The sequence below is a fragment of the Panthera uncia genome, assembly GCF_023721935.1.
Source record: "Panthera uncia isolate 11264 chromosome D3 unlocalized genomic scaffold, Puncia_PCG_1.0 HiC_scaffold_8, whole genome shotgun sequence".
NCBI lineage: Eukaryota > Metazoa > Chordata > Mammalia > Carnivora > Felidae > Panthera > Panthera uncia.
Window position 1 is genome coordinate 981856 of NW_026057586.1, and position 23071 is coordinate 1004926.

Consider the following 23071-nt stretch of genomic DNA (forward strand, 5'->3'; position numbering starts at 1 on the left):
CCACACCAGCCCAGAGAAGAAGTGCACGACGGAGGACAGGATGGGGACAGCAGACGGAAGGCACGGTACCGACACTACATCTGAACACGGCCACCGCGTGACGGATGGAGGAAAATACCCTTCTCCTACGAAACGCACGACGAAGTACTCGGACGTAGAGAAAGGAATGTAGAAGCAACCTAGTCCGAATGACTCGGAAAATAACGGTAAGATGTGAAGAGAATGGTAGAATAAACATGGCAGAAGCTTAAAAATTAGTGAACTTGGGCAAAAGGCATATAGGAATTCTCTGTACAATTCTTGCAACTTTTCTAGAAGTTAGGATTTATTTCAAGATCAAAGTTTAAAATTTCAAAAGCAAAGATACCACCAGATGTTTGGCTCTTTGAAAAAAAGAAAACTGATAATCTTCTATCAAGATTACTAGGAAAAAGGGAGAGACAAATTGACAATATCATGAATTAAAAAAATGTGACATCCCTACAAAGCCTCATTCATCGTACATCGCAGGAATTTATATATTTGAAAAAAGATAAATCCCTTGAAAAGCACAAAGCATCACAACTGACACGAGAAAAACAAAACAAATCTGCACAGCTCTGCAACTGCTAAAGAAATTAACTCTAGAATTAGTAAGTGCCCACAGAGAACACTCTAGGAATACGGGCTATTTAACCTAGAAAATGCGACACAAGTCAGCGATTTCTAAAACCTTGTTTGGCCGTGAAATTCCTTCTTCGTATGAAAAGCTTACAAGAGGTAAGAAAGAAAAAGACAGACACCAAGTGGAAGTGGAAAGGGGGGTGGATAAGCCTAAATCCTGCCCGGGCTCACTTCCTGACTCGACACTGCCCACCTCTTTGAGGGACTCCTTGGAGTCCCTGGGAGCCCACGGAACACTGTTTGAAGACCGCTGCATGAGCTGACACTGAAATCAAATCAGTTGTAAAAACATCTTTCTGTAAGGGGCGTCTGGGTGGCTCAGTGGGTGGAGCGTCCGACTTCGGCTCAGGTCATGATCTCACGGCTTGTGAGCTCGAGCCCCGCGTCGGGCTCTGTGCTGACAGCTCAGAGCCTGGAGCCTCTTCAGATTCTGTGTCTTCTCTCTTATTCTGTCCCTCCCCCACTCACACTGTCTCTGTCTCTCAAAAATAAATAAACATTAAATTTTTTTTTTTTAAAAAACATCTTTCTGCAAACTTCTAATGGGATAAAGAGGATGATAAATAAGATATCTTTCTACAATTATGTATATTCTTTTTACGGGGAAAGGGACAGAAGTTCATGACCGTAAGAAAGGCTCTGACCACAAGCCTTGAACAGAAAGACTAAAAAAGCTGTAACTTCTTAGACACACTCTGCTCAAGTGATGTTGGCATTGGCCAGCCGTAATCTTGCCCTGCCTGTCCCCAGGGCTGGAGGACAGTCAGTGGCAAAAGTGTCCTACACACAGAGTGTGGTTTCACACACCAGACTCTAAAGTCAAAGGTGAGCAGACTTAATGCAGTTTATGTCAACCACAAGTGAACCTGTTTAAAGTATAAGCAGTCCTTGCCTTCATCTCCTTCTGGTTAAATTAACAGAAGAATCTTACTCCAAGCCAAAGCATTCCAGTCAAATAACGCACACAGGCGGCTACGGTGTGAATACATTACATTTTACGGGCCCACATCCGCCTTTTTGGACACAGGATAACCACAGACGAAGACAAGGGAACTTAGCTGTAAATGCTGATATGGTCACCAGAACTGATTCTACCATGCGTTAATTACAAAACCGCTAATTTTCTCCATCTTCTAAGCATTAAAACGACCCATAAAAAAAGTGAATTTGGCTTTCCGGCCCCTTCCGGTTCTAATGGCTATCACTCTCCATGACGTCATTTCGTTTAGACTGTCTTCTTTAGTTTGATACGAAAATAAACGTTAGAAGCTAAGCTTTTAAATGTCTGAACTCTGTAACCCCGGTGCCCGGGACACTAGGCAGCAACAGATACCACACCTCGTACAGAGGAGCTTCCAGCCTCCACAGACAAACCGCTCCAGTCCTCTCCTTCGTCGCGCGGTCCTCGCTCGTGGTAGCGTGTGGTAATCACTCTCGTCATTCTCAAAGCCTTCTTCAGACATCATTAGTGGCATTTCGTCCAGGTGGGCGGACTCATCTTCCAGCTGGTACCTGCTAAAAGGTAAGAGCAGAGTGCTGAGGCAGGCCACGCAGGCTTCCGTCACAGTGAGGGGATCATGTAGGACCCGAGCTGGTCCAACTTTACTGACCACGCTTTTCTGTACTCCTCAAACTAAGCTGTCTGCAGCGCAGGCAAACCGTTATAAATAACGGATGCGACTTTCCTTTGCAAAAATCTTACCTAGCCAGGGTAAGCAGAAACGGAAGAGGCTCCCCAAGGAAGCCGCCGTGACCGTGCTGTGAGGGGAGCCCCCCACGGTCATCAGGGTGAACGGTCAGCTCGACGGTACCACCCACTCACGGTGTTCAATTCAGGAATATAAAAAAGTCCATCATCTAAAACACTACTATTAGCAAAAAATGTATATGTCCGGGTCACATCTCCATACTGTTCCAGACTGAAAGGATATAAAATCTGACCAACTTTACACTCATCAATCAAAGTCATGGAAGTGACTTTTGACCTACGCAGGTGTCTTACGGTCAAGGCAGGAACCTGGTGCCCCTGGTTTGTTGTCAGACTTGACACACACAGCAAGAATACTATGTCCCACTTATACTTATTCTGTCTCTCTAATTCTCTTTTCTAAAACTTTCTATTCAGTTAAATTTCCTCCCTAGCCAGCATCCCTTTCAGAGTCCAACAATCCTCTTCTGATTCCAAAAACAGGCAGCCTACTGTCAAAGGTCCATTTTATCTTTCCTAAATCACGGACACATTTGTCTTCAACAAATAAAAGCTTACCTTGAGAACCAACAATTTGTTAGAAAGTGTAACGCAGAGTCAACAAATGCTATCTTATTTACTGTTACGTCAAGCCTTCTTGGTAGGCGTTACCCCAATTTCAAAAATAAGAGAGCAGACTTCTGTGTTCCTGTGAGATAATGGCAGTTGCCGAAACTGAAAAAGTCCACAGACTTTACAGAAGACAAATAAAACCAACCCAAACTCACAACCACGGCCTCAGTGAGGGCCAGACGATACTACAATCTACTTAAAGACAACAGCAAACCTGTAACAGGACGAAGGCAAAGAAAATCAGACAAAGCGTATCGCAACCAAACTACTCAAAGCAAAGATAAAGGAAAAATTCTTGAAAGCAGCCGGAGAAAAAGGACTCATTACGTCTAGAAGAACATTAGCTCCAACACCCACGAACATCTCGTGGACACAGACGGAGGCCAGGACTCCACGTCCAAGTGTTGAAACAGAAGCAGGCTCAACCCAGAATTCTACCTCCAGCAAAAAGATCCTCCAGGAACGAAGGCAAAACAAAAACATTCTCAGATGAAGGCTAAACCTCGGAGGATTCGTCACCATCGCAGCTAGGACAAAAGAATGCTAAAGAAAGTTTCGAGATAAGAAAACGATACAAACAGGAAACTTACAATTTCGAGAATGAAAAGCAACACAAAATTCTTTAAAACGTGTATGATGATGGGAAATGACAGTTATAACATCATCCGGTGAAGGCTTCAGCATAAAATATGTGAACAGACATCACAGTCATACTGTAAGAAGTGGGCAGTCCCACAGTCTACATTAAGTGTAAAATACTAACAGTGAAAAGTTAGCTATGTATACTGCAATCCGTACAGTGGGACTTCTCAACAGCAGTACCATTAACATTTGGGGTCATAGAATTCTCTGCTGATAGAACGGTCACGTGCACTGTGGAATGTTCAACAGCATCCGTGGGCTCTACGCATTTGATGCCCGTGGGAGCACCCCCCTAAGTCGCAACAATAAAAAGGTTTCCAGACGTTGCCAAATGTTGCCTGCAAGACAAAAATCACTATCTACAAAATAATAATAAAACATTTTATTTTTTTTTAATGTTCACTGCAAGAGAATAGCTGGTTATTTTATTATTCCTTTATCGAAGTAGCTTAACAAAATCCACCTATAATTTAAAATTATACCACAACGTTTTTCTCTGTGATTTCCAACTTCATATTGGATGTGCTGATGTGTATAATTTTTTAGTTCATTTTGTAAATTTACATCCAAGTTAGCATAGAATGCAACCATGATCTCAGTAGTAGATTCCTTAATGCCCCTTACCCATTTAGCCCATCCCCCTCCACAACCCCTCCAGTAACCTGTTTGTTCTCCATATTTAAGAGTCTCTTATATTTTGTCCCTGTTTTTATATCATTTTTGCTCCCCTTCCCTTATGTTCATCTGTCTCTTAAGGTCCTCATATGAGTGAAGTCATATGATATTTGTCTTTCTCTGACTAATTTCACTTAGCATAACACCCTCTGGTTCCATCCACGTAGTTGCAAATGGCAAGATTTCATTCTTTTTGATTGCCAAGTAATACTCCAGTGTGTGTGTGTGTGTGTGTGTGCATGTGTGTGTATAACATCTTCTTTATCCATTCATCCAGCGATGGACACTTGGGCTCTTTCCATACTTTGGCTATTGTTGACAGTGCTGCTATAAGCATTGGGGTGCGTGCGCCCCTTCGAAACAGCATACCTGTATCCCTTGGGTAAATACCTAGTAGTGTAATTGCTGGGTCATAGGATAGTTCTAATTTTAATTTTTTGAGGAACCTCCATACTGTTTTCCAGAGTGGCTGCACTAGTCTGCATTCCCACCAGCAGTGCAAAAGAGATCCTCTTTCTCTGCATCCTCGCCAACATCTGTTGTTGCCTGAGTTACCAAATTTAGCCATTCCGACTGGTGTGAGGTAGTATCTCATTGTGGTTTTAATTTGTATTTTTCTGATGATGAGTGATGCTGAGCATTTTCTCATGTGTTAGTTGGCCACCTGGATGTCTTCTTTGGAGAAGTGTCTATTCATGTCTTTTGCCCATTTCTTCACTGGATTATTTGTCTTTTGGGTGTTGAGTTTGATAAGTTCTTTATAGATTTTGGGTACTAACCCTTTACCTGATATGTCATTCGCAAATATCTTCTCCCATTCTGTCGGTTGCCTTTTAGTTTTGCTGATTGCTTCCTTCGCTGTGCAGAAGCTTTTTATTTTGATAAGTTCCCAATAGTTCACGTTTGCTTTTGTTTTCCTTGCCTCCAGAGACGTGTTGAGTAAGTTGCTACGGCCCAGATCAAAAAGGTTTTTGCCTGCTTTCTCCTCGAGGATTTTGATGGCTTCCTCTCTTACATTTAGGTCGTTCATCCATTTTGAGTTTATTTTTGTGGATGGTGTAAGAAAGTGGTCCACGTTCGTTCTTCTGCATGTCACTGTCCAGTTTTCCCACCACCACTTGCTGAAGAGACAGACTGTCTTTATTCCATTGAATATTCTTTCCTGCCTCGTCAAAGATTAGTTGGCCATTTGTCTGTGGGTCCATTTCTGGGTTCTCTATTCTGTTCCATTGATCTGAGTGTCCCTTCAACAGAACAGGTAGGAAACGTTTTAAATATAATGGCACATAATGTTGAAAGATTAAAAGTAAAAAGACAGAAAAGGATACGATGCAAACCCTCTTTCAAAGGAAGAAAAGTAGCTATTGTACTTTAAAACAAAGAAGACATCAAAAAAATAAAATGGAAGAACCGCCCAGGATAAAGGAGGACATTACATAATGACAAAAGATCAAATCCCCAATAAGCTCCAGCAATCCTGAGTGTGCACACACTTACCACCAGTTTCAAAGTACACGAAGTATGAAGGACATAAGCGAAAGGAGGAACAGACAAATCCTCAGTACTGCCCGAAGGCTTCCAAACTCCTCTCTCGGTTACTGACAGAAGAAATGGAACATCAGAAAGGACATAAAGATGTGGCCAACACCACCAGCGTACCTGCCCTTACTGGCATTTACGGAACACTCTGCCCTACACGGCAGAATATACTCCTCGAGTGCTCAATGAGCACTCACTCCCACGGACCACATCTTGGGCCCCAATACAAACTAATACATGTAAGAGAACTGAAATGAGACAAAGTATGTTCTCTCACCGTAAAGAAATTTCTTTTAAAAATCAATGACAGAAACGTATCTGGGAAATCCACAAATACTTGGGGGGTAAAAAGCGGAACAGTCCACGGTGCTGGAGAAGCATCCACAAATTCCTCGCAACCGGAATGGAAACTCAGGAACTGCAGAAAGTTCTAGAGATCTCCACCCTAACCTGGACTCACCCTCCGAACCGCTCACCCCCGGCAACCTGACACCTGCCTGCTGACGCGATACAACACGAAGCAGACCCAGCATTCCCCCAACACATTTACTGTATTTAGTCAGTCTCCAGAGCAGTGGTTCTCAAAGCGCAGTCGCCACGCCAACAGCATCAGCATCACATGGGGTCGCGTCAGGACCAGAAATTCCCGGACCACCACCAGACACGGGAAACTTCTGCGAGCAGCCTACAGCTGGCGTCAGGAGCGCTCACACTCTGCTGTTTGAGAAGCACTGTTCCGGGGCTAATTTCACGTGACAAGAAGTACACAAAACCAAGAGCACTGCCCAACTCCAGGAGGTGCTAGTCCAGACACAGGACGCACTACAAAACACCAGCCTGGACTCCTCAAAACCACCATGTTCTAGAAGCACGTGACGGCGATGGCTATACAACCCTGGGGGTATACCAAATGCCATTGAATTCTGCACTTTAAAATGGTGAATGATATGTTGTGCATTGTACCAGTTTGGGAGAAAAGAAATTATTGAGACAACAGAAGATACTTGAAATGAGCTGCAGACGCCATATCAGGAGTTACTGTTAATTTCCTTGGCTGTGACAACAGTGTTGTGGCTCTAGAATCCAGCCTGTCATGGGGAGGCCCGTGCTAAGGGCCCTACCTGCAGAGCACTGAGAACAGGTCAGTGTAGACAGAAAGCCAACGAGGCACAACGTTCACTGTTGTTCAATCTATGTAGAAGAACGTTCTTTTAATGTTTCTATATGTTTAAAAGCCATCATAATGAGCAACTGGGGAAAATGTATTCAAGGAAAAAATATTTAAGACCCAAACTGACGTCCGAGTGTCGTTTCTGTGGTTTCTTGGATCCAGGTTTCGCCATCTGTCTTCCCACCATCATGTCCAAGACCTGTCGTGCCCTGGACGCTGTCCTCTGTACCATCGTTACTATCTTCATTCTCTAGACTGCTTGTGACTCTCCAACGTTCTGGAATGAAGGCTTTCACAAGAATGACAAGTTTGAGTGCTACTCCAGATAATCGGGAACATCCAGCAACAGTGCAATTATTTCCATTCTGCTCTAAATGTTATTAAAACACATCTTCTACAGCGTGTAACACGCTTCGCATGTGCAAAATGAGCTCTCTTTTTAGCAGTGCTTCAGGGAACTTTGTGCATGTGGACGTTCTCACACCTGCACGTGTGTGCGCAGGCAGGCATGCAGTGATGGTGCCGGGCGCTACTCTGCCTACCAGCATTCAGTGCAAAGGTCAGAAGGCAAAATATTCCAGAAGCCTCGACCTTCAGGAAACTTTATTCTTGCAATAGGTGCCCAGCTGTCAAGAATCCAAGCACAAGTGGAATTCAATGACGGAAAAGATGTCCTTAGACTACAAGGCTAATGCTAACCTGCAACCTAAGCTTCTTGTGCCATCTTTTTAACATCTGGTAACTAGAAAATAATCCAGCAAGCAGACTGCTGAGTTACAGGTTACTGATTTATTCCCTACTGTTGGACAGAGAAGACAGGACTTCCCACTAAATACTGTTTCAGTGAAAATATCTGTGCACAGAACTCTCTCCCCATTTTTACGTGAATTCTTTCAAAGATTCCCTGAGCTGTATAATTGTCCCATAAAGTCACAAGCTCTAGAACACGTGAAATGTAATTGCCAACTGCAATTTAAACTCCTACCACTAGGAGTGCTAGAACAGTACCAAAAACACTGGAAGCAATTTTACCTCAAGCTCATCAGACGGGGGCTGAATACATGTGACACTTCACTTAAATAAGGGGCAGAAAATGACATCTTGTCCTGGCAGTGATTTGCTTCTGCCATCACACGGGGTCCTACACGACTACTTACGAACGATGGCTAAGGCTGCCCCCCATCAGTGTAGCTGGGCCCATCTTGCGTGTGCCCGCTCTGCGGTGCTCCCCGTGGCCACCGCTCAGCAGCCCTGGTGGCTTGGGCCTCCTCACGTAAGTGCTGGGCTGCAGGAGCACCTCTTCAGCGGCCAGGGACTCGCCATGCCTCTTCAGCCAGTGTCACCAGGACCGTGAGTGCGTTCGTTAGTGACGGGGTCACAAAAAAGGTAGGTTCCCCGTGGTCTGCCCGAACTTATTTGCGCCCGTAAACCCTATTTTCAGCGAGCACTTTGACCACGGCGGGGTTCTGCGGGGCCGTACAGAACACAACCACAGAAATGGCAACACTCGCTACTGAAGGGCCCACCTCCGCACACGGATCTGTAAGACCTTCTCAACATGTGGGGGCAATCTGAAGCAAGAAAACAAGACGTTACCCTCCACCCGCATGGACCGGGCCTCTCCGCAGGGCCTATACGGGGGAGGCAGCCTGCCGACAGCCTGCGGGAGCCGTGGGAGACCAGACGGCCCTGGCCGACCCAAGCGGGAAGGAAGAAATCTGTTGCAAGCCACTATACTTGTGATCGTTTTACCACAGCAACGGAACGAATGCCACTGCAGAGCAGCCAATGACGGGATTTTGTTCCCTCTGTGCCCTGAGGCTCTCATCGCTCCTGCTCTCCGCATAGCCTCGGGGAGCGCAGGGCGGCAGAGTCCCCGCAGCCCCGCTGTGGCTCTCCCAGGCAGGCGCACCGGCGCCCAGGGGCACCCAGCACAGAGACGTCAAGTGTCACAGGGAACCCACACTCGGCGCTTGGCACATGTGGAGACCGCTGGCCCTCGTACCGTAAAACAGAGAGTAAGACTAAGTAGACGATGAGCGGACCCTCAGCAAACACTAGCCGCCGAGATGTTTCTCCTCCTCCCACGACAATTAAATGTCACAAATAAAAACCATGGGACGTCTGAAAATACTGGAGAACGAAGAGCACATCAGACTGAGTACCCAAGGAAGGTCACCTCCCCGAATCATTACAGGAACACGAACAAACGCTCTGCAAGCCAGCTGGCCATGCTGAGCACCCACACGGGATGGTCAGCAACAGACGCGGCCTCCGACTCAAGGGGCTCACGCGCACCAACCGGTAAATCTACAAGGACGGCAGCGGCAGCTGAGGAGACGGTCACCTGGCACCGGGAGGGTGACTGAGCGGGGGCCGCAGGGGCGTGAGGGATGACCGCGGCACGCCGGAAGGTCGCACGGCCAGCACGGCGCTCGGGAAGGACTGCCGGCCACTCGAGCTGGGCACGGCCGTCTGTCACGAGTGCGGAACTGGAGTCGGTCAGAGAGAGCAGGTGCCTCCAGGTAGTTGCCGCTGTTACTCCCGCCAGAGCTCCGGGCGGTCTGCTGCGCGAGGCAGGCAGAACACCCCAAACACCCGGCTTCCGAAAGAGGAGACACAGACATACGCACGTAAAAGGGTAAAAAGTTTCCTGTAAAGACAGAAGATCAAATACACGGTCTCCTTTCAGCACCTAGGTTTTCAAAGCCTGAGCGTGAATGGAAAACAAGAGGTACCAACAAGGTGCAGGAAGCTAGAAAGCACACGGGTGGGCGGTGAACACGCAGGTCCAAGGAAGCAGGCGTCTACACCCAGCGGCAAGGAAACAGGAGAGCCGAGCTGCCGGAACCTCAGGGTCCTGGCGGGGCGGGGCTGACACCTCTGGGGCCTCCAAAGTGGGTCTGAGGAGAGGTAACCGTAGGAAGTGATCCAGGAAGTGATCGGAGAAACATCTGGATCCTCAGATTACCCCCTTCCCCCTACAGATCGAGGACACCTACCCTCTGGGGAGGGGAGTCAGAAGAGAAAGCAGAGGGGAGGCTGTGCTGAAACTGAAGACTGAGTGAAGGAGAGCAAACGAGCGAGCCAGCCCGCCCGCCCTCCCGGCTGCCCAGGTAGGAATTCAAGGTTGAGAGGAGGGGAAAGGAAAGGAGGAGAAATCAGCAGCCAGCATTTACCCGATGCTGTCAGGCATCAGTCTAACGCACTTCACCCATATTCACTTAATTCCTAGTTTTAGACAATTAATACCGGAAATTTTTACTATAAAAAGCAAAGTAACTCAAATGTCCAAGACAAATGTGCTCTATCCACATAATGTCGTATTATTCAGCCTTAAGAAAAGGACATTGCGACACGTGCTACAACATGAAGCTTCAAAACATTCTGCTCAGTGAAAGGAGCCACACCCAAAAGACCAGCCTCGAAGGACTCCAGACCCACAAGATGATCAGAGCAGTGGACTTCACAGACAGAGGCACAAGAGGGTTCCGGGGGCTGGGGCGGCGGGGCCCGTGTTCAAGGGCTGGAGAGCTTCAGTTTGGCGGGGGGGGGGGGGGGGGGGGGTCGTCGGTGACTGGCTCCTTTCAAAGGGAGCTGCGCTGGAAAACAAAGGAGGTGTGGGGACCGGGAGACACAGCACAGGTCTCGGAAAGACCCAGAAGGGGCTGCAGAGCCCTGAGGGCCCCGGACTGGAGGGGGCAAGGCCAGGGAGGGACACTGCGGGCCAGGCAAGCCAAGGGGAGGGACTTCCACTTTAATTTTCGGAAGAAGATCTTCAACCTAGGAAAAAATTTTGTTTTCAAAAAGAGCTTTTGAAAAGTGCAAATTAAAACAATTGAAAAAACTAATTCTTAACACTTAGCATTCCTAACAATCTTGGATAACCAGGCACTCGATGGCTGGTCGGTGTGAACAACTTCTCTGGAGAACTCTTTGTGAAAATGCATCGAAAGCCTTTTTTTGTGTGTGATGTGAGTAAACTTTAAATATCTGAAAACATGAAAAACGAATACAAGATTTATCTACAAAGATGACCATTACTGTGCTGTGCTGCTTAAAACTACACCCAAGAAGCACGGGAAAACTTTAATATCGGTGATTAAGCCTGGTTAAACACATCCGGAAGGCCACTTGCTGAAGGTCAAGGGCACAGTGGGGAGAGGCAGCAGCACCTGCCGCCCCACCCCCCACCCCCAGCCTCACCAAGCAGCAAAGCAGCAAGCACAGAACATCCCCACAACAAGGGACTGGTCACTTGAGATACTCAGGCAAAAGCCCAGGTCATCTGTGAAGCAGCAGGCCTAAAACAGGGCCAGTAGGTTTCCTCCGAAAAATTCCTTGTTTTCTTATTTTCTGCATAAGATCCCTTCTTTTAAAACAGTCGACTAGAAAATGAATATTTATACATAATGCAATTAAAATTCAAAACGCCACTTAAATATATTATAATATAGTATACAAAATGAGATTTTTCGTCTTTTTCATTAGGTTCCTTCCGCGATTGTGTTGCATTTTAGCAAAAGTCACAATCTTATCAAGTTTAATGCTAGAAAAGTAGTACAATGAGTCTGAAAGATAATGGATATAAGCAACATCATGTTTAGTAACCTCCACTTCAGAAATGGAGCCTTTGAACTGGCAAGCAATTTATTCCATTTCCAAAGCAATTTTCCTATTGTATTGAAAATTTTACCTCAGTATTTAAAAACAATAAGACGATGAATAATGGATTTTTTCAGAGACAGGATAAGCAGAAAATCTTAAGTGTCTTTGTTGCCTAGTGTCATACACACTTAATTGGTTTGTCACTCAAGAAAAATCAACGTTTCCAGCAATTAAGTATAATTCTGGAAACATATTTTTAAAACGAGTAAAAACAAAGTGAACAAAGACGACAGAACAGATGATACCAAACCCACGAGGACTGCCACACTAAGAGGTGGAGACAGCTATCTGAGCTGCTGCCAAAGGTTTACAAAAATTAGGAACTTTCAACAAAACACTCAAGGGCTGGAAGGCACGTAATTTGCATGAATCTAAGGAAAAGGAAAAGTAGGTCAATACAATAACTAGCTTAAACTCACATTAAGCATCTAACAGCCTTATTGTTTCCATTTTGATGAGAAACATTTCTGAGAAGCCAACTGCTAGTAAAGGGAGAAACCATTAAAATACGCCTAATGCTGAAACCTTCTGGAAGAAAAATAGACACTGCCCCCTCTGCCTACACGTTAATAAAGTAGGAAAAACAAAGCAGCAAAGGGCTATAAAGAAACGTCTTTTTCCTTCATCAAATACAACTTCCAAGTTCAAGTGTCATTGATGAGTCATTAATATGCAGCAAAAGTGTATGAAGTACTGAGAAATTGGGACTTTTCCAGTCTTCCCTTCCTACACTAGCGGAGGAGGTAAACAGTGGAATAGTTTAAAAAAAAAAAAAAAAAAAAAAAGGAAAGGAACAGTGCCCAAGAAGCAAGCCATGACCTCGGCAACAGAACAAGCAAGGACAAGGGCCCGCTGGTCCCTCAAGCCAAGAGACGCCCCTCACGTGAACTACACACACAGTCACCTCGGAGCTACCGATCCCTCTTCCAAGATGTTCTATAAGAGACCGAATACCAACTTCTTGACGTAAGAAATTACACAGATGCTATACATAAATTGAAACAAACTTCTAAATTAGAGTTAATGCTACAATACCCGATATTAAGGAAATGCCAATCTAGAAATTTAAAGATAAGTGGGCCAGTTGGCTCAGGATACATACTCAGTCCCCTCCAACTGTGACCTTCACAATCATCCACTCTCATCTTCATGCTAATACTGTCAACTGCAGAAAATTCAACCGAAATATTCCTGTCCTGGCAGATTTAAAGAACTTCATAAACTTGGTGAGCTACAGACCCTTAAGAATGTGTGTGTGTCTGATCCAAGGAGGCCCGGGCACTTTGACAAATGCTATCTTAAGAGTCATTCTATACTCCAAAAAACCTTTTCAGTTGTAAATTGTCACAGAAAAGGAGAAGTTTCATCTTTACAACTCGTAAGATATTTTTTAGATCATCATCACAGTTGTAAAATTTGTAAGATTCAGAGAAAACTGTGTATAGACACTCAGAATGGGAAAACTAGCATTAAAAAAATTTGTGTTGCCTCTATCAAGAAACATGCTAATATTTTAGAGATAATCAGACAATAGCCATCTGTTCTCAGCATGAATCTCTTTTCAAACACTAAAGTTTAACTATTATAATACCGCAAATGGCTCTAGGCAGGGCCAAAAGCCACACTGCAAAGAGAAGCAAGGAAAGGGTACTAACAGACATGGATAAACAAAATAATGTCCAAAGTTATTCCTTCTTCATTCAACTGTAAAGATAAGGTGAATAACACAGGTACCATTTAAGAGACAGAAATACAAATATCAAATTAACAAATTTAAAAGTTACCTTACTTTTACCCAACTACACATAACACAAGAAGGAATAGATGCTTCACATTAGTTTACCAAAAAAATGATCTTAACAAGTGATCGCATTCCTAGTGAAGTGTTGAATACTACATGTGGGAGACAGCATTTCATTCACCTACTAACATACTGAAAAGACAAAACAACAAAAACAACCAGGAACATCCTCACACATGTTAAACCACACTCAAAGCACATCTAATTTTTCCCCTTGAAATTTTCATAAAATATAAACCTCAGGATGAAAAATTCTATACAAGTTTTAACGATTTGCCATCACTATATTTCAAGTATATTGTGTCCTAAACTGGTCTGATTATAATGAAATAAAAGTTATTTCACTCCAAAGAAAACCTGAGAACTTTTAAAATACTTTAGTACAATTCCTTATACATTGTGAGCACAAAATTATATTTTTATATGGTCAGAGAAAGAGGCTTTTAAAGCTCACAAAGCAAGAAAAGCCTGTATCAAAGCTGTTTTTCTTTTTTTTTTTTTTTAATTGTTTTTATTAGTTTTATTTTTGAGAGGCAGAGAGAGACAGAGCACGACTCGGGGAGGGGCAGAGAGAGAAAGAGACACAGAATCCGGACCAGGCTCCAGGCTCTGAGCTGTCAGCACAGAGCCGGATGCAGGGCCCAAACCCACGAACCGTGAGATCATGACCTGAGCTGAAGTCTAATGCTCAACCGACAGAGCCACCCGGGCGCCCCCCAAAGCTGTTTTTCTAACAACTAATTAGCTTTCTATTGCCTATGTGGAGGAAAAAAACCTCATAATATTAACTTTTGTTCTTGGAAATGTAAGACTGCATTTACACTTTTCATTTTTAAACTGTTTTTTAGATTTTATTATTTAATCTAAAATTTATATCATTTTTAGATTGTACTATTTAATCTAAAATTTATATTATAGATCATATAATTTTTTAGCTGCATTCTAATACGCAGCACACATATTTCCCAAAACAGAAATACTAGACAAACCTTAAACTATCTACCAATTCTGAAGTATGAAATTAGTGATTTGTTACATATTAGGTCAAAAGTACACTTAAAAACGGTTAGTTTTGTTAAATATAGTTTGCTGCAATAACAAAATCTATAGCAGGGTGCCTGGCTAGCTCAGTAGGAGTGTGGGACTCTTGATCTCAGGATCGTTGAGTTTGAGTCCCAAATGAAATGTAGAGATTACTTAAATAAAACTTACCAAAAAAAGAAGAGAGAAGAAAGAAAATCTAGAGATGAAGTGGGATGGCAGCTACAGCGTGCCAGGTTTCTTTCCGAGGTGACAAAAATGCTCAACACTGACTGCAGCGATGGCTGACTTATCTGTGAATACACTAAAACACAGAATTTTACCCTTTTTAAGTTTATTTTGAGAGAGAAAGGGCACACACACCTTCCGGGGAGGGGCAAAGAGAGAGAGGAGAGAGTCCCAAGCAGGCTCCGCAATGTCGGCACAGAGCCCAACATGGGGCTCAGTCCCACGAACCGTGAGATCATGACCTGAGCCAAAACCAAGAGTCGGACGCTTAACCGACTGAGCTACCCAGGCGCCCCTGAATTTTACGCTTGAAGTGGGAGACCTGTATGGTATGTGAACTGTATCTGAAAAGCTATTAATGAATGAAAAATAAGTAAGAATGACTTTAAAATACAAGGAGGAAAGACAAAAACAAAAACAAAAAACAAAGGAAAATTACTCCTTCCTTTCAGTTCCAGAGCAAGACTGAGCAGAGCCCTTCCCAACTCCCCAACAGACATAGCTACAAGCTGGAGATGACACACACAGACAGGTGAGGGGGAGGAGGAGGCAGACCAGGAGGGACCTCACACCCCAGGAGCAACACAGCGGGAGCTCCCAATGCTGTGTACAAGAGAGTCAGCAGCCAGAAAACAATCTCGGGCACAGACCTAAGACAGCCCCAAGAAAAGCCTGGTCCCTCCTGCCCATCTCTCCCACTGTCACAGCACATGACAGGACAAGTGGAACCCAGAGGTAAAGGACCCTCAGGAGACACTGGAGGAGGCCACAAGGTGTAATAAACAGGCACTCCTCCCCTCCCCAGACAAGGAGACATCAGCAGAGCCCAGTGGGACGCCTCAGACCCCACCCATCTCTGCCCATCTCTGTCCCAGTAAAGGGACACCCGGTTTTCACCCCATGAGGCAGCTGTAAGGCAACACGGCCTCATCCCACCTCCCCGCCCCTCAGTCCTGGGGTCAGAGGAGGCCTAATAGAACAGAAGATCCAGAGCCTCATAGCATAATACCCAAAATGTCTAGGATACAATCAAAAAACACTCATACTGGGGGGTTTGGGGGGCTCAATTGGTTAGGCATCTAACTTTGGCTCAGGTCACGATCCCACAGTTCGTGGGTTCAATCCCCGCATCAGAGTCTGTGCTGACAACTCAGAGCCTGGAGCCTGCTTCCGATTCTGTGCCTCCCTCTCTCTCTGCCCCTCCCCGACTCTTGCTCTGTCTCCCTCTAATAAATAAATAAATTAAAAAAAAAAACCATACTTGATGCAAATGAAAACCAACAACTATTTCAGCAAAGGATACCAACATGAAGAAGAATCAAATGGAAATTCTGAAACTACACATACAGTAACAGAGATCTAAAACCCTAACGGATAGGGTTCAGGAGCAGAATGGAAGAGACAAAGGAAAAACCAACGAACTTTCTTTAAGTGAACAACAAAAACCACCCAATGTAAGCAGAAAATGGACTTAAAACAAAAGAGCAGAAAACTCAGGACCATATGAGACAAGAAAAGATCTCCAAAGTTGTCTCCAGAGAGAGTATCAGAAGACACGAAAGAGGGTGGGGCTCAAAAGTACACAAAAAATGGCTGAAAACTTCTAACTTGACCAAAGATATAAACACGCAGATTCAATATGCTATGTGAACTCCAAACGATATAGACCCGAAGAAATCTATGCAAAGACCCATAATGGTGAAACTACTGAAAAATCAAGACAAGAAAAAAGCTTGACAGCAGTAAGAAGTGACGTATTACCCACAGGAAAAGAAACATCCAAATGACATCGGATTTCTCATCAGAAATCATGGAGGCTGAAAAGAAGCAACATAACATTTTTCAAGTGCTAAAAAAAAAATACAAAAAAAACCTGTCAACCCCAAATTGTATATCTGGTAAAATTACCCTTCACGAATGAAGGAGAAAGACCTCCTAAGATGAAAGAAAATTAAGAGAATTTGTTTCGAGCACACCTACATTAAAGACTAGCAAGGAATTCTTAAAACGGAAATAATAAAATAAATTCAGGAATTTCAGAAAATAAGAGAATAACAGAAATAGCAAAAACATGGGTCAATACAACAGGCATTCCTTCTTTTAATTCTTCTAAATTATGCTTGAGCAATAAAGCAAAAGTTAGAACACTGATGTGTGATTTTAGTTACACGAAAGGGAAATATTTACATACTTCTGCGTATATAAAATTTATACGTCATTTTACCGCAGAGACGAGTAAAGGGATGTCATGAGGTAAGGATTCTACACTTCACTAACACAGATAAAATATCAACCCCAGAACACTGCGATGAGTCACGTATGGGTAATGAAACACCAGAACTACCACCAAATAGTATCTATACAAAGAGATACAGTGAAAACCACCACAGGTAAATCAAAATGGAATTCTAAAAAATGTTCAAGTAACCCACAGGAAAACAGGAAAAAGAAAACAAAGAAACAAAAACACAGAAAACAAAAAGGAAAATGGCAGATATCAGCCCTAACTTATCAATCATGACAGTGAACATAAATGTTCTAAATACGTCAAGCGTAAGACAGACGTGGGCAGCGTGGATAAGAAGTAGAATCCCACCATATGCTGACGACAAGAAACTCACCTCAAACGTAAGTAGGCTGGAAGTAAAATAATGGAAAATTATATGCCAAGCAAACATTAGTCAAAAAAAAGCCTGGGGCATCCAGGTGGCTCAGTCAGTTACACATCCAACTTGGTTTCGGCTCAGGTCACGATCTCAAGGTCTGTGGGTTTAAGCCCCACATCGGGATCTGTGCGGACAGCTCAGAGCTTGCTTGGGATTCTCTGTCGTCTTCTCTCTCTGCCCCTCCCCTGCTCTCTCTCTCAAAATAAATACACAAACTTAAAAAAAATTTTTTTTCAAAGGAGGAAAAGTCTCCAATCAATAATCGAAACTCCCACCCTAAGAAACAGGAATGAGATAAGAAAAATAAACCTAAAGCAATGAAAAGGAAGGAAAAAGTAAGACACAGATTAATGAAATAGAAAACTACAAAAAAATAAGTAAAATAAAAGATGGCTCTTGGAAAAGATCACATCTCTAGCAAGACTAACCCACAAAGAGGAGTGAAGCCCAAACCACCACCATCTGAATGAAACCACCTCAAAGCCAGCAAGAGAACATGGCCAACAACTCTGTACACACAAACACGGCGACTTTTCTGGAAGGGACCGATTCCTCAAAGGGCACAATCCCAACTCACCCAACGTGACACGGCTCACGTGAACAGCCTAGAAACTGAGTCTGTAAATTGAAACACCCAGGAAAGCAATTTGCAGGCCCAGATGGTTTCACTGGGAAATTCTACCAAACGTCTAAAGAAGTCAACACCAAGTCTATACGATGTCTGCCAGAAAGTAGAAGAGAAGGGAACATTTCCCAACTCATAAGGCCAGGCGTCAGGGGTAAAATCTGACCGCCGCTGCACCCACATCTACCGGCAAGCGCAATCTGTGCCGTGAGGGGAGCAGGGGACCACAGGAGCCAGCAGGGCGTTTAATTCCATCCCGGCTGGGGTGGAGATATGCAAGGCCTCACAAGAAAGTAAATGCAGGTGCTGACAAAGTCAGGAAGGAACACAGGCACTGAAATATGGAGATTTTCAACGCCAGCAGAAACCGCCGCAAGAGTCCGAAATAACTGCCTCGGGGGTGGGGGGTGAGGTAAGGAGAAGGGAGTAAGCAGAGCACAGAGCCACAGCACCTTCTTCTGGGCGTTTTGCCACTTAGCTTTTCAACTGCACACACATTCCCGGGACAAAACGCAACCAAACTTCACAAAATAATGTAAAAGCACAACTTCCGGTTAAGACCCATCTCTCCCTGCTCCCCTACCAAGTCCACACATAAACCTTGGAAATAAAGCAAGAGCCAACCAAAGGAGTGCTCTGGCAGATGGTGAAAAGGCAGCAGTAAAGAGGAAGCGAGCTGGGCTGCTCTGGAACAGAGGACCGGAGAAACAACACAGGGGCAGGACGTCTTACACGCGCCCACCCGACAGAAGGAAGGACCTAGGCCTGGTGTTCCCTAACTCCCAACCAGGCAACAAAAGGCAGCCCAGGAGGGTCATTCCTCCCCTGGAGAGAGTCCACCACCAGCAGCAAGAGATCACCAAGTGCCTGTGGGAAATGGCCCTAAGACTCCCCTGTCCTATCAGGGGACACTGGTGCATCTGGGCAGCACCAGGTAGAGGAACCCTAGAGGCCTCAAAAGCCCCTCCGTGCCCACGGGCCTCAGGTTCCCCTCTCTCACCAGGACAACCAGGCAGCACCAACTGCAATCTCGCTTCAGAAGCAGCCAGTCCAGGAAGCCTGAATCCACCCCCCTCCTGTGCCACCAGAGACCAGAGCGGCGGGAGGGGGGGGGGGGGGGCACCAGCAGGAAGGATTTGGCCTCAGGGGTGCTCAGACTCTTCTAACCAGAGGCCCCAGAACCGCCAGCAGGCACACACAGAACAGGTACAACCACAACCACCGCCCAGCCAACAAAGCCTCCTGGTCACAAGGCCTGACACTTCCTTCTCTTACAAACAGACGCTGGGTCTGGGGAAATCCCTTCTTCCTCTCAGCAGCATAAGCAGAGAGGATAAGAGTCCCAGTAGGACCACATAAAGCAAGGACACCAAAAATCACAGCACAAAATTAAACTGTCATTGGAATCACAGCCCATAAATGTAGGCCGGGACCTATAGGCTAAATCTAAACAGGCTGATCACCTGCTAAAGTAAAAGATACAACTGGACCCACGTATAACCAAACATTAACAGCCAGAATGTCCGGGATAAAATCAAAACCCATCAGTCATACGAGAACCAAAACACTCACAGTGGGACTTACAAAAGGCAACACACACCTAAGCCGAGGCTAGCTCAGATACTGGAATTAGGTGACCACCATTTTAAGCAGCATACAGAAAAAACACTTCAACAATCAATTACGAACTCTCTTGAAACAAACAGAAACTATAAAACTGAACAATACAACAGCGAAAGTACAACACTGCTGGATGGGATCAATAGAAGAGTGAAGACTACAGAGGACAGAATTGGGGAATTTGAGAACAAATCAATAGAATGCACACAATCTGAACACAGAAAAAAGAAACTGGGGGAAAAACAGCCCAGGAAACACTAACAAATGTCCAACATTTGTATCATCTGAGTACCAGCAGGAGAGAGAGGAGATGGGGGAACCAAAGAGAGAGTACACGAGAAACTGACAGCTAGAAACTCCCTAACTTTGGTGAAACAAACCCCAACAGATTAAGAATGCTTAACTAAGTACCAACCAAGATAAACTCAAAGTCCACAAGATACATCACAGTTGAACTTGTAAAAATGAGAGACAAATAAAAACTTGAATGCAGTCAGACACAAATAACACACTGGCCGTAGGGATCCCAATTCGAGTGGCAGTGAACTTCTGCAGAAGTCATGAAGGGTAGCCGGACATGTAACAAGAGTTTTCAAGTGGTGAGAAAAAACTGTCAACCAGGAATTCTATATCCAATAAATCTACCCTTCAGGAATGAAGGGTTAGTGAAAACATTCTAAGATGAAAGACGTTTCAAGATTGTCTATACTAAGTTTCTCAAATAGAATGGATTGGGGGAAAAAAGAGAATCCTGGAACACCAGGAAGGAAATGAGCAAAATAGCATGAATAATAACAGAATGACCAAAAACATGGGTACGTACAATGAACTATCCTTATAATCCTGAGTTTTATAAATTGTATTTGATGATTTAAACAAAAAGTGTAGGGGCGCCTGGGTGGCTCAGTCGGTTAAGCATCCAACTTCGGCCCAGATCATGATCTCACAGTCCGTGAGTTCGAGCCCTGCGTCAGGCTCTGTGCTGATAGCTCGGAGCCTGGAGCCTGTTTCAGATTCTGTGTCTCCCTCTCTCTCTGACCCTCCCCCGTTCATGCTGTCTCTCCCTGTCTCAAAAATAAACGTTAAAAAAATATATATATAAAAAAATAAACAAAAAGTGTAACACCTTCTGATATGAGTTAAAGTGGGGGGGGGGGGCTGGAAATGGGTAAAGGGACCAAAATGCAAGCAAGGTTTATACACTTCACTCCATGGAGTAAAATCTTAATACCAACATACCATGGTGGTAAGTCCCTGTGTATGTATACTGCAATACCCAACAGAGCGAACACAATAACATACAAGGACCTACACTCAAAAACACTGGGGAGATACCCAAGAAAAGCTCAAGTAACCTAAAGGAGGGCAAGAAGAGAAACAGAAGGGGAATGAGAATCAGGAGAAACAGAAAACAGACAATAAAATAGCACCTGAGCTCTAAGGTAGCAATTAACTTAAAGGTAAAGAGTTTAAATACAACAATCCAAAGACAGAGACTGAGACTGCTTAGTGGCAGACCACGATCCAACAAAGAATTTGAAACTCACTTCAAATTCAACTTAGGTTGAAAGCGAACACGATGCAAACATTAAACCACAATATGGCAGAAGTAAATTTCAGAGCAAAGAAAATTACCAGAGACAAAGAATATGTTGTAATAAAAGAAACAATCCACCAGAAGACGAAGGGATCCTAAATATCTACGTACCAAAAACGGAGATGCAAACCATGATGGAAATCAATTGTGAAATAAGCAGGATATTTCCAAATAATGATCTTCTACAACCGACCACTTGGAGAATTACTAATGCGATTACTCTCATAGGTAATATGAGGGAGGAAAGGAGAAATGGTACAAACACCAGACACAGGCACCTTACAGCCCTGTAACTCTCGGCAGTCCTGTAAGAGCCAGTGTCCCCGCTTTTACATCCCAGGAAATGGGGGTTCCGTTTAAGTAAGATCAAACAGCAAGTAAGTCAATGAACCAAGATTCAATTCAGCTCTGTAACATTATAATACACGTTCTTCGACTGTATGTCATAGCCTTTCAAACAGCCTGCAACAAAAACTACCTTAAAACTAGAATCCTGAAGCAACTGGATATTGAAATATGCAGTTTTCTTCCTCTTATGTATTAAAAGTTAATTGCTTCTAAAATTCCTCAGTAATAAAATTTCCATTTACTGTAGAGAACAGTATTCTTTCCACTTCTTTTTCTAACAACTCTACCATTTATTAAATGCAGTGTTCTTCTCTTTAGGGAAGAAATAAATATGAGCTAAAACCAACTAGGGTATGAGACCTCCATTGTAAAATGAAAGGTGGGTAGGTTTTCAGTCTAGCCTAAACTGTGGTCCCCATTAACCAACTTAGCCTTCCGAACTTCCGTTTCCCATTGCTACAAGCAAAAATTCTTGTCAACAAAAAATACTTTGTAAACCCATGATTAAGTAAAAAGTGTAGTCTGCAAATAAAACGAAACGTCCCACATTTGTGAGAATAGTGCTTGCCCGTGAAGGTACATATTTGTGACGCTAAGAACAAGTTACAGGAGTCACGTCCACAATCTCTCCAGTAACGCCCGGAGGTTCGAACACCGGAGCGTCCGCGTGACTTCCCGCCGGCGCAGCTGAGAGCTCAGCAACGGCACGGGGGGGGGGGGGGGGGGTCTCCGTCTGCGATGGGCGCCAGGGCACCCGGGGTCGGGACAGAGGGCCTGACAGCGCATCCCGGAGCCCCCCCCCCCCACCGGGTGGCCGCCCTCCCAGAGTCCCGGCGTGCCGGAGTCGGAAGCACTGTGCGCGGCCTGCGGGTGCGCGGACAGACCGGCTGGGGAGTCGGGGACCGGCCGCACCTGCAGGGGGACCCCACCCGGGCAGGGAGCGGGAGAGGGGAGGGCGGGGGAGCGCCACGGCGAGCGGGAGGTCCGCCCCGTCGTTACCTGCTGGGCCACTCGGCCCCCGACCCGGGCCCCGCCGCGCTGTAGTAGGCCGCGCGTTTGCGGTGGGCCGCGGCCGCCGCGCTGCGCACCGGGTACAGAGGGATCTGGTCCGCCATGCTCCGGCCGCCACCTTCCCGCCCCTCCCCGGCCCCACCTCAACTCGCTGCCTCTCCCCGCCCTGTGCGCTCAGCTCCAACCCGGCCGAGGCACCGCCCGCTCGTCTCTCCCCGCCCCCAGCGCGTCGGGGCCCGATAGCGTCACCGCGCGTCGGGGCCGGATGACGACGGCGTGCGGCGAAGGCAGGAGGCGGCGGCGCCCGGAGGTCCGGGCGCGCGTCCCGGCCTGATGACGTCACCGCGCGGCGCGGGAGCGAGCGGAGGCGGTGGCGCCCCGAGACTCCGCCCCCCCCCCCCCCCCCCCCCGCGCGCCGTGTCCGTTGGCGTCACCGCGCGACCGGCGCGCCAGCGG

The 23071-nt window shown here is 45.4% G+C and overlaps 1 protein-coding gene across 3 annotated transcripts in view; it reads right to left on the reverse strand.

The window, feature by feature from the left end:
• ATP9B (ATPase phospholipid transporting 9B (putative)) overlaps positions 1 to 22764 on the reverse strand; it is a 250819-nt gene extending 228055 nt beyond the window's left edge. Inside the window, exons 1-2 of one of the 3 annotated variants that reach the window (XM_049620339.1) lie at positions 22604 to 22764; positions 2002 to 2175 (exon numbers count right to left, since the gene is read on the reverse strand). In XM_049620339.1, coding sequence (XP_049476296.1) covers positions 2002 to 2175; positions 22604 to 22719 — 290 coding nt within the window. In that variant the 5' untranslated portion in view covers positions 22720 to 22764. Of the gene's footprint in view, positions 1 to 2001; positions 2179 to 22603 lie in introns of those variants that run through there. The other 2 variants (XM_049620338.1, XM_049620340.1) reach the window with 2 other exon arrangements.
• Positions 22765 to 23071: the final 307 nt, after the last annotated feature.